The 15,640-nt window shown below is 39.8% G+C and overlaps 1 protein-coding gene across 4 annotated transcripts in view; it reads right to left on the minus strand.

Moving 5' to 3' along the window:
* The window catches only part of LOC142082910 (signal recognition particle subunit SRP54), a 35,537-nt gene extending 19,974 nt beyond the window's left edge, over positions 1–15,563 (minus strand). The window contains exons 1-17 of one of the 4 annotated variants that reach the window (XM_075151651.1): positions 15,087–15,254; positions 11,360–11,468; positions 9,816–9,907; positions 9,156–9,240; positions 8,115–8,219; positions 6,804–6,870; positions 6,664–6,721; positions 5,809–5,959; positions 4,758–4,906; positions 3,820–3,920; positions 3,627–3,713; positions 3,106–3,179; positions 2,743–2,851; positions 1,801–1,971; positions 1,241–1,336; positions 956–1,025; positions 452–591 (exon numbers count right to left, since the gene is read on the minus strand). In XM_075151651.1, the coding sequence (XP_075007752.1) occupies positions 994–1,025; positions 1,241–1,336; positions 1,801–1,971; positions 2,743–2,851; positions 3,106–3,179; positions 3,627–3,713; positions 3,820–3,920; positions 4,758–4,906; positions 5,809–5,959; positions 6,664–6,721; positions 6,804–6,870; positions 8,115–8,219; positions 9,156–9,240; positions 9,816–9,907; positions 11,360–11,437 (1,455 nt within the window). In that variant the 5' untranslated portion in view covers positions 11,438–11,468; positions 15,087–15,254 and the 3' untranslated portion in view covers positions 452–591; positions 956–993. Of the gene's footprint in view, positions 1–129; positions 592–955; positions 1,026–1,240; positions 1,337–1,800; positions 1,972–2,742; positions 2,852–3,105; positions 3,180–3,626; positions 3,714–3,819; positions 3,921–4,757; positions 4,907–5,808; positions 5,960–6,663; positions 6,722–6,803; positions 6,871–8,114; positions 8,220–9,155; positions 9,241–9,815; positions 9,908–11,359; positions 11,469–14,549; positions 14,927–15,086 lie in introns of those variants that run through there. The other 3 variants (XM_075151649.1, XM_075151650.1, XM_075151657.1) reach the window with 3 other exon arrangements.
* Between the last annotated feature and the right edge of the window lie 77 nt (positions 15,564–15,640).

Here is a 15,640-nt window from a genome sequence, read left to right on the forward strand (position 1 = left end):
CTGAATTATTCTTACAGTATCTATGCCAAACATGAGTTACAACAGTCATTAGAAACAAATCAAAGTAAGGAAATTATCTCATTACATACTGATAAAGGACAGCTATGAAAGAACTGAAGAAACAGGCCATTCCCTTGTTATAACATTTTATTTTACAGTATATTTATGACGTTTTATGTTACTATAACCAAAGATCAGGGTTGTTTACAAATATAATGGCTGCCATTTGATGTAAACAATTAAAAAGTGTCTCTAAATATTAAAATTTTACATCATGATTTTGTTTTATTAAATTGAATTACTTTTTGTGCCATAAGGTATTAGTGGAGAGGAACTAATTTAAGCAAAAATAGTTTTCAGAAATCAGATGTAGAAACTGAGAAGCCTGAATAAGATTTCAAAAGACCACTCCCCCCCTCACTGTAAAAAGGAAGAAAGCAAACTCTTTCACTGAAGTTGCAACAAAGAGTCAACCAAGTCCATTTTTATTAAGGCTTCTTTACATATTATTGAATCCCATCATGCCTTTCATATTCCCAGCAGCACCTTGTTGAAATTGTCTCATCATTGACTGCAATCCTGCCATGCCACCTGCAGAAAATAAGTGAGAACATGGATGTGTTAATTAACTCCGAAGCACAGCTATCTTGCTTCTGAGGCCTCATCAGAGCACACATGCTATTTCAATAATATACGAATGCAAAAGCCCAAGCCAGGTTTAAATGGCTATCGAAAATGGACAACAGAAAGGTCTGCAAAACACGAGGCTTAAAGTAGGTTTTAAGATGACCTGTGCATTAAGATCTAGAGAAAAGAGAAAACCTTGAGGGAATGACCATTATCAATTAGTAAGATTCCAGTATGGGAGTCTTTACTTAAAGCTGCTCTTGTCAAATTTAATTATTTGAGGCAAAACTTAGAATAGAAGGGAAGTTCAGGAAAAGATTTGCTTTACCACAGTCATTCTTCAAGAGTCATCACTTTACCATTTCATCAGACACCACTCCAATTGCTCATTTTGAGAGCTGAATCCAAATGAAAAGACTAGATTAAGCACTAGTAAGTGCAAAGCATTCATAACATATGGACTAAACGTTCTGATTCTTGTTAGAAAATCTAGAAATACTTAATACTGATATATAATGCACACACTCTCACATCACTTTTCTCACTTCTGTATTTCAAATGCTCCACCATAATTGGTAGTCCTCTCCTGAACCTGTAAAAAGCCAACACATACCCATATGATGAAGAACTCTTGGATCCATCATCTTTGCCATCTGTTGGTTCAGTTTGGCCAGCTGAGATGGGTTGACATTCTTTGACATATCACCACCTAAAAAAAATTGAAAGAAGCAATCGTAAGAAAGTGGATTAATATATGGGGCTAAAAATAACATAAATCAGAATTTCACCTCCTAATTCTAGATTCAAATCCATTCGAGTCCGTGAGGAAAAGTTACTACATCAGCCACTTAAAAGTATTTCAGGATCAACAGTCCCTGCACCCCACGTAACAGACTAAAATGTCAGTGTTGTAGTAGTAATGAAGTCTACATCGATAAAGCCAAAAATACAGTAGTTTTCACCGCTAAGTTACACATTAGTGTCACGAAGAACAGTGCAGCTCTTACCAGTTACATAAAAGTTCAAACATCATGAAAATGAGTGAACTACAACTCACCTTCTCTTCTCCCAACACCTAATCTGCATTTTTAAATTTCCTCTGTGTTGACACATCAAGTGACCTCCCCACTGAATTAATTAATGTGTTGGGTTTGTTGTTTTTTTTTTTTTTACCTTTGAAAAGCCCTTTGATGCCTCCCATCTTTTTCACCATCTGTGCAAACTTAGTGTATTGGGTCAAAAGCTCCTGAACATCTCTGGTAGAAACACCTGAACCTCTTGCTACTCTTTGGATTCTTCCTGGCTGCTTACTGAAAACTTTGGCACCATCTGTACTGTCAAGTTCTGTAATTACAGTGTGGGAAAGAAAAATCCATTCAGTTACTAACATTAAAATCTGGTACAGCTGGTAGCAAACTTGTTCTCATTATTGTTGAGAATTTAGTTTTGAGCCAGAGAACAAAAAACTAGTTTTAGAAGTGACAATGCAGAATTTTACATAAATAATCAAGATATAATATTCTAGGGAATAGTACTAAAAAAGCTGTGTTCATATGTTAATCACCATGATAAAGTCACCCGAATAAATTATGCTCTCAGCATACTTGGTCTTAAGCCATATTAATGGGTTTAGCAGAAGGGTAAGGGCATACTTCTGCAACAGTTATGGGTGGATTAGAAACAACACACCTTGAATTCCAGAGACCAGGCTATGTCACCAAGTAAATTTGAGGGTGGGTAGGAGGACAGACAGCAATGACAGATTAAAGATGAATGTACTTCTTAATTTGCAAATATAGTGTTAATAATTTAAGAAGCACAGTTACAGTATGAAAAAGATACATCAATTTGCAATAGCATGCTTCAAAATCCCACCTACTCTACACAAGATAGAGCAGCAACAGGCAATTGTCAAGGTACCGCTCCAAATATTTAGACTTATTCAGGAAGTTTGAGACACAGATGTACTCTCTACCATTTTTAAGTGATAGGTGCTTCTCGTCATTTTCTGTCACTGTAGATGCTGCCTTATGTCCACCTTGTTTCCAAAAAGATCCCTGTAAATAAGCTTGTTCGACAATGGAGAAAAGAAATAGTAGGTGAAGTTTGTTTTACCTTGGTCATTCATACTGTCCATTATAGTCATCAGTTTCTTTAGCCTTGCCATTGATTCCTGTTCATTGCCTTTACTCATGAAGTCAGTTCCAAAACCAGGGATCATACCCTTGTTTTAAAAATGGAAAACAAAAGCTGTGTCAGAATAAGCAAAGCTAACTTTAATTATGCAGCCAGAAATGTGGACAGCGAGTTTTAGTTCAGCAGTTACGTATCGCAGTAGGCAAATCATTTCACCTTTTTGAAAAACATAAAGCGCAGACTCTAGCACCAGTTTAAATGAAGTGTTCTAAGTTTACAGCAGAAGTTTGTCAAATATAAATGAAAATCTGATAAAATAAAATTATTTTGGGGATAACTAACCAAGATCTGACTGAATGGTCCCATTTTCATGATGTTTTGGAATTGTTCATACATATCTCTTAACGTAAATTGACCTGAAGTACAACAAAAAAAAAAGATTAGCAAAAGTCACACTAGCATTTTGGTCCTACTGTCCTTTCTCAATTATTATTCTTTATATTTACAAGGCAAATACTATACTAGATAAGTATAGATAGCATAGATAAGTAGATAAATAAACCTCTTCTCCACTATTAACATGGCAAAACCGTTTTAGATGGCACATACTTAAGAGTTAAGCTAGTTATTCTGCAGTTATAGACAGTTATAGTCTGACAGACTTATCACTCGAAAAACCTAACTCAATTTACTTGCCTGACACATTTATTAGAGAAAGAATAACCATTCAACTATGCACAGGAAACAAGTTACTTGGCTCTACACACAACACAAATTAGCTCAGTGGTCTACATCCCTGAGAGAACCTGCCATGATTAGGTCATGGTGATACACACGCTATTCAGGCCTTGGGAATAACTTACCATGTTTGAGCTTTTCTATGAGTGCTTCATTATCATCCAACTTTAACTCATTTACTTTATCTATCAATCCTTCAATATCGCCCATACCTGGGGGGAAAAAAACACTCCAAAGTTGGCATTAAAAAAATTACACTTTGACTTTCTGTTGTCCAATTCAAAGTGTCACTTAAGTACAGTTGTATGCAGTACATACCAAGAAGTTTGCTGATGAAAGGTTGTGTTTTAAAGGGTTCAAAGTCATCTATGTGTTCGCCAGTTCCAATAAAAATAATAGGACTCTTTGTAGCAGCAACTCTGCAGTAAAACATATTTTATGAAATGGCCTCTCAAAAACCACCCATCTTTTGTATCACTACGCTACAAATAACAGCAAAATACAGATGGCATTTTAGGACTCTAACACTTAAGATCGAAGTCAGGGAGTGATTTAGTAAGTTGGTGTCAGTTAACTTTGACTGTTTTGACAAATCATCTCAGCTCCATATAAGCTATATCATTGAAACGCAGCTGGAGATTCGTCTGACATGCCATCATATAAGGCTGAAGATAAAATGTAACATTTTCTAGTCAATAGTGTCTGTCAAGATACAGCACACGGTAAGTCCAACAAGAATGGAATTTGGGAAAGTATGACTGCAGACTTAATTTTTTACCAAATTGTTGGACACTGGCAATCCAGAAGTTTGATTTGCATCGCAGTTTTAAGGCCACTAGATATGACTAGCTAGAGTTTTTCCCCTTTTGGAAAAAAATCTTGGGCATTAAATGAGAAGCAAAACTTTTCAGGTAAGCCGTACCTATTAAGTCCAAATTTATATTTTTGGTAAAAACTCCTGATACACAAGATGCAATAAATGTAATTCTCAGAAGACAGAAGTCTGACATGTGACAATACACACTACTGTATTGGAAGTACATCATAATATCTGATTCTGACCGACGTTAAATATCAATGGGTCGTCTTATCCACCAGAAATAGGGTAAGAACATAACTGTTACTGACTTAAATCTCAGATTCTGTGCAGTCTGACACTGACACTTTCACAGGACACGTTTCTGAGAGACACTAACATATTTCATGGTTATCCATGCATGGCCAGATGTTGGACGCTATTATGTCACAATACTTACGCACTAAGAGCTCCACCTCCTTTTGCATGTCCATCAAGCTTAGTAACAATAACAGAAGCTACATCTACTTTATCTTTGAAAGCTTTAGCTTGAGCTTCACAAGCTTGGCCAATGGAAGCATCCATTACATAAACAATGTTATCTGGTTGCTAGGAGAAAAGAGAGATACACAAAATAATCATTTCCTGCTTTCTTAAACAGTGTTCGTGCATTAAGTTCAGCAGCGGAACTTACTGCAATAGGCTGTGCAGTTTAAAACAAAAGGGCAACTGTTTTATGAACAGTATTGTCTAAGGACCATTTGAAAACTCTGATGCTGTATTACTATGTGAAAGACTTATCTACAACACAGAATATTAAAATTTAATAGGTTTACAGTTATTACTTATGTTTTGAGTGATTTTAGCCAGTATCTGAGTCAATAAACTAACTAGTATCTACAAGCAGTTAATGGCTAACAACATCTTCCATTCGGTTTTACATTAAGAGCTTTAAGACATCCATTCCTCTGAAAACAAGTTAGCCATTAGCAGAACTCATGTGGGAAGTGTCACATTGTCATGCAAGACCACAGACGCAAAAAAATAGCCAGACTTTTTAAACCCATACCAGAAACACCAGCTTTATTTACATATCAAAACTGTTGAAAGTTATCCAATCACCTTCTCTGTTTCAGGGCAATTATTCATGACAATCACAGAAAATGTAGTACACATAGCTACAGGAAACCAGATCAGACTGGTTCTTTTATCTAGTTTCTCAATGCAAAGATCCTGAAGAGGAAAAGTTAAAGCAGGAACGGTAGTCTAGTCATGTGCAAGCATCCTTGAATTACAGATACAAGAATTAAAACTGACACAGAACTATCAAGCACTGATCATCCAGCCCTTGTTTATTCATATCCGTTTGTAATTTCTAACATATTCTAGGAGTTAAAGTGCTGACACATTCCAGAGGAGTGAAATCCACACAGAACATTAGCAGATAAACGTAAGTGAATTGTAGTCAAATTATTATAAAGGAAGTTACTGTATTTCTTGAAACTACTCACTATGGCATTAGCAACTTGTAACATCTCTTCAAACAAAGAGTCTTCCTGTTTATGACGTCCACTTGTATCAACAATAATTATTTCAAAGTTCTCATTCTTAAATTTCTCAACACCTTCTGAGGCAATAATTACAGGATCCATTTCTGTATAACTGATCACAAAGAGAAATATCAATATATATATACGCAATTCTTTGTCCCCAAAGAAATTAATTCAAACTTTCATTACTTGACTGTAAACTTGTTAACTGTAAATCTACCTGGATTTCAAGAGGGACTTCCTCTTACGTCAAGCAAAAATTGATTAAAAATATGCCTTCCTAAGCCATTTGCCCTTACTATTCAGTGAACTGAAGCACAAAGGACAGTCTGTCTCACCTGAAGACTGCACTAAGTTCTACTAGCCCTTCTCTGAAGTAAGATTTAACTGAGCACCTAGACAGTACACCTCCAGTGAAGCTCAGAGGGAAGTTACTTACTGCTTTTATAAAAGCTATTTTAGGTCCACTGCTGCCCCTACTTGACAATAAAATTAAGGGTCCAAAAATCATATCCTCTGATCTGTAAAGATGCTTCCTGAAAATCTGAATGTGTCTGGTGAAGGCCTATAAACTGTTATACGCTGAGAAAACATTCTAGGGAATTATTCCCCTGATGTCTTCTTACACTAACCCTACCTGCTATTACTGGCAGACAATATACTGAACTAGGCACAATTTTCATCTGATCAGAGCAAATATTATAATAAAATCTAAGTAATTAGGCAACTCAACGGGGCTTAGTGCAAGATGTTCAATAAGGAACAAAACATCATTGAGTTGAATCATTCTCCAAACTGATTCTGAAAGATGCTTACCTCCCATAAAAGGGAATTCTTGCTTTTGTGGCGTTCTGCTTTAACTGGTCAAAAGCACCTGTAAGACAGGTATAGTCAAGGGACTATTTAAAAAAAAATCTGTAATTGTTAAAGAACCACATCATTAAAGACTGTATTACCTGCTCTGTATGTGTCTGCACATATTAAACACGTCTTCCAACCTTTCCTCTGATAGAAGTATGCTAACTGTGAAAAGAAATCCAAAACAACTCATTACACCAAAATCCTACTAGAAAGCATGACACTCTTTAACTTATAACAGACTTGTAAGTCACTGAAGTACATACAGAGGACAAAATGTCAAGCCAGCCTTCCTATAACTGAGACCATTTAGTAACACTGTACAAATAATCAAATGTTAGCATCTCCGTTATTTAGGAAAGTATGTTATACATATAATTATTAAAGGCGAGACCAAAACAGCTGCTTGATTCTGCTTCTGATTTCAGTTTCCTGAGCTAGGAATGACTACAAATAATTCCAGTTCCCACTTTACTAACTCCTAGATTCTGCTTACTGTTAACATTAGATAGGACTAGCTTTTAGAAACTCCCCAAAGCAGTAATTACTTCAATATTAAGTATTGTAATGGCTACAACTTCTACAGCTTTTTGTTTCTGTACTTCCAGAGGAACAAAAATATTTCCATTGTAAGGACATGTTTTAAAGCAACAGATGGAATCCTTACTTTCTTGTAACACTCAGCTTCACTGGTACAATGTACATTCACAGAACATTTGATTGACCAAAGACAAACTTCCAAAATATAGTTTGCCTACAGAAGCACTAGGAAAGTCTTATGAAATCAGAGCAGTGATATATTCGGTATAGCCTATGTGTGAATCTCAGAAGCAAATGATTAAAAAAAAAAAAAAAGATGCATCAGTCTTCTTCCATAGGATAATTTTTCCTCCCAACAACCATCATAAATAGGTTAAGTGTTGATTCAAAGCATTCTTTTTTAGCCTTAAAAATACAAATCCAAATTTCCTCAGTTAATTTGGGGCTAGAACAGGTTTCACACCACCCACTCATACTTAACTGTGGTATCTAACACAGGGACCAACTTCCACTGGTTCCCCTAAATAGGTAACGGAATGAGGTAGGTTCCATTCATAGCACTAGTCTTAAACCCAGAAAGCGAGGAATAGAAAGAATCTTTGTTATCCATGTACAGTATCATTTCATCAAGAGTTTAGTTTAAAAAAATCTTGAAGGAACTCCTACAAGTCATAAATTGCCCCAAAAGAATTGGACGTTCGTCTCATCTCAGAAACCACTCTGCAAAAATATCTCTACATTGTAATCAGTTAGTACTTTCCTACTAACAGAAACAGCACAGATCACAAGCAAATCCTACCAAAGGAATCCAATGACCACCCCCACCCCCCAAGAAAAAAACGCATGCAAACAGATTCAGTGCAAGTTACCTTTGAACAGGTCGTTGTTTTACCACTTCCTTGCAAACCAACAAACATTATAATATTCTGTTTTCCTTTGGTAGGTGTCCATGCTTTGACTCCAGGATCTACAAGCTATAGAACAAAGTACAATCTATGTTGCAGAACTGAATTTCAGAAGCACAACAGTCAGTGTCACAGTCATGCTAGGTACCTGGCTTTATATTCAATGGAGCAAGCCATTTTTTGCATATTCTAGTCTTAATTTGGCTTAGATGCTTGCTGATTTACAGTGAACAGCAACAGCCCATGCAAGATATCTATAGTATAGAGTTATGCATAATAGTTCTGTAACAGTAACAGTGTTAATTTCTTTTTAAACCAAGCACCAAAGTCAGGGTGGCCTGTATATATGACAACCAACACAGAAACATGACCTCCACCCCACCATCACTGCTCAAGATGGACCTCTTTTGGTGAGAATCCTACAGTACAGAAGACTTTTTAGGGTTGCTGCCTCACTTCTCGAATGAGCAGAAGGTACATACACTCCAGAGAGCCATCATATGGGTGGGCACAGGCTACAGAAGAACAAAAGACTATACTGTCAACTGGGAAGAGGACAGAATACTGATACCCAGGTGCTGATTTGACCAAGCAGGCAGATTAAAGAGAAATGTTACCATGAATTGCTGGGTTGTTACATAACACTTTTTCAAAGGCTTATAAGTAGTTTGAACAAATCTTCATTTCGGTAGCAAAGGCGTGTTTCTGGGACAACCAAAGACAGTCCAGAAGCTAACAGTACTTCACCCTTATTTTGTCTCTAAATTTCAATTGAAGAGTAAGAATAGCTGGACTTGAAGCTTAAATCAAAGTTAGTCTGAGAGATGCCCAGGAAGTAGTTTCAATCAGAATACTACTAGTGTTTGCAGTAGTAAGTAGCCTTCCAACAGAAAACATAACTGTAGGTACCACACAATAACCTTAAAGCTTGGCTTTCTACTGTACTGCTTCCACAGCCCAGGCTGTACAAGAAAAGTGATGTAATACAGAATTTTGAAGTCCTACCTTAACGAGTTCCTTAAAGACAGCATGCTGAATCATTTTTCTTTTGTTAAGGCCAGATGCCATTTCTTCAAGATCAATTGCAGACCTGAGTTTAGGAAAACCATGAAACACTGGTATAACTTAAAGCATCGCTTTAACCTAGTGATAAATGAAGTCTTTGCAACTGGAACAGCACTCTGATTTGCCTTGAGTTTTCAGATAGGACGTATTTAAGAGACATGCATTGGAGATATTACTTCTGCGTGCAGGACAAAACCAGGTTTCTGAAATACTTGCATCTTTCAGACTTGCATCTACTTGAATTGCACATCTGAAAATAGCAAGGTAAGAGTGCTGATCCTATACACAGATTTACTAATATCCAGCACAGAACACGCGAAGATGAGGTGTCTAGGAAGTAACAAAGAACTTGTTTATCAACTGATGACAGCAACAGTTTTTTGAAACAAGACTATAACAACAATAACTGGCTAAACTTGACAAAGATTCTTTTGATGGAATTGGCTAGACATTGAGTTCAAACTGTATTTTCCTGCTAAAGGTAAACTGGGTGTGTCTAAGAAAACCATATTAAGATAGAAGTTAGGTATTCTTCTGTAACCTCAAATTACAACTTTTACAAATACTAGAAGTTAGATGCATTTTGATTTTTTCACTTACTTGACATTTTCTCTGAGTTGCTTCACAAGTTTAATATTAACATCAGCTTCCAGTAATGCTGTACACACTTCTTTTAACATAGCATTTAAAACCTTTGGAGTATAAAGGAAAAATGGTGTTATAATACACAGTATTGATTAGGCCAGTATTAGTTCAAAATACCAATGTGAAAGTGCATTTATGATATAACCAAGGCTTTTACAAATTAAATTCATGCAGTCCTATCATTATGTTGACTGCCACATAAAAAAAAGTCTATGCATTTGTTCCTGTGTAAATGCAATTTAAATTTGAAAGGGTAATACTGGAAAAGAAGGGTCCTCTATTTGTAATAGGCACAGTATAACAAAGTAACACAAAACACTTCCTATTGTATTAAGGACAACAGCAGCTGGTATGTAGCAAGGCTTCCTAAACTTCTCAACAGGTACTCCTTAGAGACAGCTGTAACAGAAAGCCACAAAAGAATCTCTTAACACAACATAATCTCTATAAATAAAAGTATTCCTTAAATGCAAGATGGACACGCTGCTATCTGCATTCTCAGCAGAAACTGGATTCCTGCTCTGGGGTATGCCTTTTAGGCAAACAGATGCCTCGGTTCAGAATCCAGTTTAGTAGTTCTAAGACTTTTCAAAGTGAAAAGTCTTGAACAAAAAGATGTTTTGAAAGTAACACCTGCCTCATTTGCACAGCTTGAGCTCTTGCAGGAGAAAAGTTTCTACTGCTGAAAAAAATTAATCGGGCTATATTTGATTCAGTTAAGGATTTGTTGTCTCCTAACTGAAGATTTGTTAAAACCTTTCCTCTATGCACAAGTTCCAACCCTACAACCCTCAACAAGCCTACTTTTTAGTTACTTTAAGCCACGTGTCTGCCTGCCTGAAAAGAGTTTCTAGCAATTTATTTACTCAGAGGCACTTCTAAACCATCACATCAGTTAGTTTTCCATCTTGCTTTTCAGTCCATATAACAGAAAACATTTATAATTTCAATACAGACTATACCAAGTCAAACAGCTTCCAGAACACACACTGTATTGGCTTGAATATAACGGCAGCAAACATAACATAATCCTCACATTTCAGACAGCGAAGTTTACATTGAAAACTATTTATTCTTCCATGCTTCAGCTTCTAGCAGCCTGGTATGCATCTCTGTAGTTTGGCTGCGCACACACACATAAATCGGCGCACTCTGCGCAGTCTCACAGCCTACCTTCCACCCAAACTTGGGCACATATCGCCGCCTCCTCCAGCGTTCACCTCCTCAGAACACTAACCTCTGTAAGTACAGCCACCAGGCTCAAGGACCCTTTGACCATGGGACCCACTATGCCTGAAGTGATTATACATGTCTAAATCTGGTTCTAAGTTTTGGCAGTACTATCAGGGGGCTAAAACCTCTAGCTAGAAAGTTTACTTGAAGGAAGAAAAGAGCTTCGGGATAACATCAACCTACTTCAAGCTTCTCATCGGCCTTTGAGAACTTCTCAGAACTTTGCTTTCTAAATGTTAGTGCCATCACGTATGCATACTACATACCTCTTCATTGATAATCGTAGCATTGCTCAGTGAGCGTAATGCTGAAGTTATTTTTCTTCCAAGATCTGCTAGAACCATTTTGGCGGCTTCAAGTACAACTCCGAAGAATCTGGAAAACAATTAAAAATTAAATTTAAAACTAGTTGAAGCTATACCTTCGCAAATTAATTATTCCAGTATCTTTTGGGTTAAGAAACCTGCTTTCATGTCAATTCCAGAAAGCACACAAGTTTTACTTTTATTAGAGTTATTTTTAGCAACTATTGGCCTGAAGTTAATTTTAGGCTATCCTGATGGCCTACTTAAAAATAGAGATACCACACTGCATTTCACTGTCTGGAATATTTGTGCATTGAATTCACCATGAAAAAAACAGTCCAGACAGACTTCCAGAAAGAATGCTAACTGCTTTTTATTATCTTATCAGCAATATGCTATGTGACAGAATAAAATCAAGCAGAATAGCCTAGAAGCTTGGCATCCTGCAAAGACAGTATAATCAGAAACAAAGTATTTTGTTAGCAAAATTGAACATTATTGATCAGTTCTATTTTATCTACCTTACACTAAATCAAACTGAATTTCCTATTTCAGTAACCCTACAAACGTACTTGCATTTTAATAAGCAAAATTCACATTGTATTTTTTAACAGCTTTGTTGGAAAACAGGCTATTTTTGTTCACTACAGGTACAAATCTTACATATAAGCCTAACGCCAACCGCAACTTATAGTTAAGAAACCATAAAAAATTAATTTCTGGAGGGTATGCATAGTCTAGTCAACATGCTAAACCACTCCACCTCCTATACAAGGTGGCAAGATATTCAGGAGAACACATGGCAGAAACAGCAATCTAAAATCCTCAAAAAGGGCAAACCAAAATTTGTCTAAAAAGCAAAAAAGTTGCAACACCATAGAAATGTTACTGTGGAAATGGAGCACTTCAGATTCTTCTTGTTTATCTTCCAATTTCACAGTTGTTTTCTCGTACCCAGCTGAAATTACTCCCTTGCTGATAGCCGAATTCAGAACCTCACATTTGAGTTCCTCCTTTCAGAACTGAAAGCAAACTTCCCAATAATGAGAGCCTCTGTAATCAAAGCAGCTGACAGTTTTCAAGGCTTTTCTGGACCTCCTTCCCTTCCCCCCTCAAATGGGTAGAGAAGAAAACAGACAAGAAAGGCTGGTCCATTTATTAAAATGAATAATACATCATTAGCTGTATTCTTCCTTAATTTAAGAGAGAGGGCTCCAACCTAGGTAAGACAGAAAGAAGCTCATTACATACACACTGAGATTTACTAGCTGTACAGGCCCCAACAAGCAAGGCTTACAAAGATATATTCCAAAGTAGATGAAACAAGTCACCCATGTAAACCAACCTCCTGACTGCTTTGCCTAATTGAGAGTTAATATTGTCACAAAGTTGGCAGGTTATAAAGAAAAAAACAAAACAAAAACAAAAAACAAACTGCCAGTCCAACCCCTCTGATACTGAGGCTACAACGCAGAACCAAGTCTCCAGAAGTTTCGGAAGATGTAGGATAAATAAATTCAGCCTAAATACAGGCCTCAGATATAGCAAATGATGCAAATAAATATATTAACACATTGTAGATTTAATGGACATTGTACGTACAGGCAATTCCAAAGTGGCATACATTACCATGCCATCTCGATCTTTCATAAAAAAATTAGTCTATGCTTCCTATGGAACTATGCCTGTAAAATATTTGCAGATCAGTACACTAACAGATATGGATGTCCATCTTCTTACTTTGCTGGAAGAGGACTTCTACATGACATTTGAAGTGTGAAAACTCCAAGTTTTCCTTATGGGGCATACAAGTCATATTTTTGCAGAATAATTCTGAAAAAGCATTATCATCAATATGATCTACTAAACAGGTGTCAGCAAAACAGATGTTCAAAATGTTTTTCAAGCTCATTTCCCATGAAAATCAGAACAACACAAAAAAAACCCACCTTGAAAACCAGCACTGCATCTCAGTAAGCTTTGAGCTGCTAAAACTGCAGCCATGGACAAAACTTAACAGGAACACTTGGATATGACAGCTAAGAAATTTGATAGGATGACGAACATACAGCAGCCAGGTGAACACTCAAAATTTAAAATTAGCTTCCAGCGTTCTACGGATCTCCAAATACAGAAAATTAATTATGCCTTAACAAACAAATGTTTCCACTACAAAACTCCAAAAGCTTCTTCCGACAGCCTCACAATAGAATAATGCAATATGCTAAGGGGATGAGTTTAAGCATTTTGATATCAACTGCTCTCTCTAGCACATTAAGGATTTACAAGCCTTTAGAATTACTAAGGGATGCCAAGTACAGAAATTAATGTAACTTTTCACGTACAGTCCATCCAAGTTGTGAGCCACACTACAGACAAAAAGACACATAAGCTGTCTTAGCAGGTTGCCAACTTGGGTTGGCGGGTAGCCAGATGGGCATTAGCCATGACTGCACTGCAGAATGCATATATGCTGCGTTCAGAGCATCTGTAGTTCTGGAAGAGCTTTTTAGCTTTGATGCAGCACTTCACAAACACACCGAACAAGTTTAAATCTGGCAGGGCCCCAGAGCAAATAGGCCAGGCTGTATCAAGCAGGCCTCGTGCTGAGCAAGGCCGTGAGCTCTACGCAGTCTGAGCTGCCTTCAGGAGAAGCAGCCCGGGCACCTCGCACCCAGGTCACCATTCTACTGCACAGAATCCCAAGACTGCTTCACTTGCTGCTGAAAGGCAGGCACTTCAGGCATAAAGGGGCAGCAGAAGTAGTGGGCGTTTTTTTAAGCCATAGCAAAACAGCATTGAAACAACTCTGAAGAGACAGAGTGCCTATCCCTGCCTATCCATCTAGTGTAAACCTCTAACCTAAATTTGTCTAGCTAAATTAGCAGCACTCGTTCATGCGCAGAATTTTGAAAAGACACCTGCTTGAACAGATAACAGCTGTTTAAACAGCTATTTCAAAAGACAACAGCTGTTTAAAAGATAATAAGGAAAAGGGACACTTACTTAAAGTCTGTACGATAAAGTTATACTAAATATATACATACACGGGTTAAGAGCTGCTAAAAGTCTACTACTATAACCGAAAAAAAGGCTGATTCACAGGTGGAAATAGCTTGGGCTACTGCAGCGACACTCAACCCCAACTTACTAGTTTCTGCCTTCCAAAAGTACCCGGCAGAAGGACAGGAGGGCACCCTCAGGGCCGCAGCAGGGACGGGCTACTTTGCCCATGGCCCGCAGCCCTCGTTCTCACGGAGGAGGAAAGAAACGGTGACGGCACGGCCTTAGTTAGGAACGTGCCCGGCCCCCGCCTTTCCCCCTGTGCACCCACAGCCGGCCACAGCCAGCGGGCCAGGCGCCGGGCGGAGCAGTCCCGCCCCGGTGACGCGGGCAGCCGGGGCTCGCCCGGGAGCCCCAGAGCTCCGCTCCTTCGGGGCCGGGGCGGCGCAGCCAAGCAGCGCTTCGGCAGACCGGAGGCCCCGGCCCAGCCCGGCCGCAGCCCCGCGCCCGGGCTGCCGCAGGGCAGACCCGCCGTCCGTTCCCCGGGGCCGACAGGGTCCACATGCCCGCCCTCCCCGCCGCAGCACCGCCGGTGTTGGACCGCGGGTCCCCGCCTCGCCCCGACAAACCGCCGCCGGTCGCGGTACCGCTTCGCGCCAGTGGCGGCGGCAGCCCGAGCACTCACCGGGAGAGCGGCGCGGGGCCTGCGGGCGGAGCCCAGCCCAGCCCGCCGCGGCGAGGCCGCCCAGCGCTCCGCAGCCGCCGCGGGCAACCGCGAGACACCACCGACCACCGCTACCCGCCGGCCAGCGAAACGTCACCACTCGCTCTCACCCCGAGGGCCCCGGCTCGCTTCCGCTTCCGGGGCGCGCGCGCACTCGCTGCCTCGTTAAGGTGGCCCCGGGCAAACGGCCCCCTCGCGCCCGGCGGAGCCCCGCGGCACCGCCAGAAACTGTGCCGCGCCAGCTTAAGGGCGGGAGGCGCGGCCGCAGGCGGGGAAAGGGCAGGGCTTCCCCACGGACGTGCGCACCGAGCGGGGAGGCGGGACCGGGCACGGTGCCAGCGGCAGGCCCGGCAGCCTGAGCATGCGCAGAGAGGGCTTTTAGCGGCCAGACCGGGCACGCAAGGTCCCCTCCGGGCGGTGGCGCCCTCCCGCATGCGCACTAGCGGAGGGCGGGGCTTTCCCCTGGCAGCCCGCGCCTCGGGCACGTGCGGGCGGCGGCGGACGGTCCGCGCAGG

Source organism: Calonectris borealis, chromosome 5 (genome assembly GCF_964195595.1).
Source record: "Calonectris borealis chromosome 5, bCalBor7.hap1.2, whole genome shotgun sequence".
Lineage (NCBI taxonomy): Eukaryota > Metazoa > Chordata > Aves > Procellariiformes > Procellariidae > Calonectris > Calonectris borealis.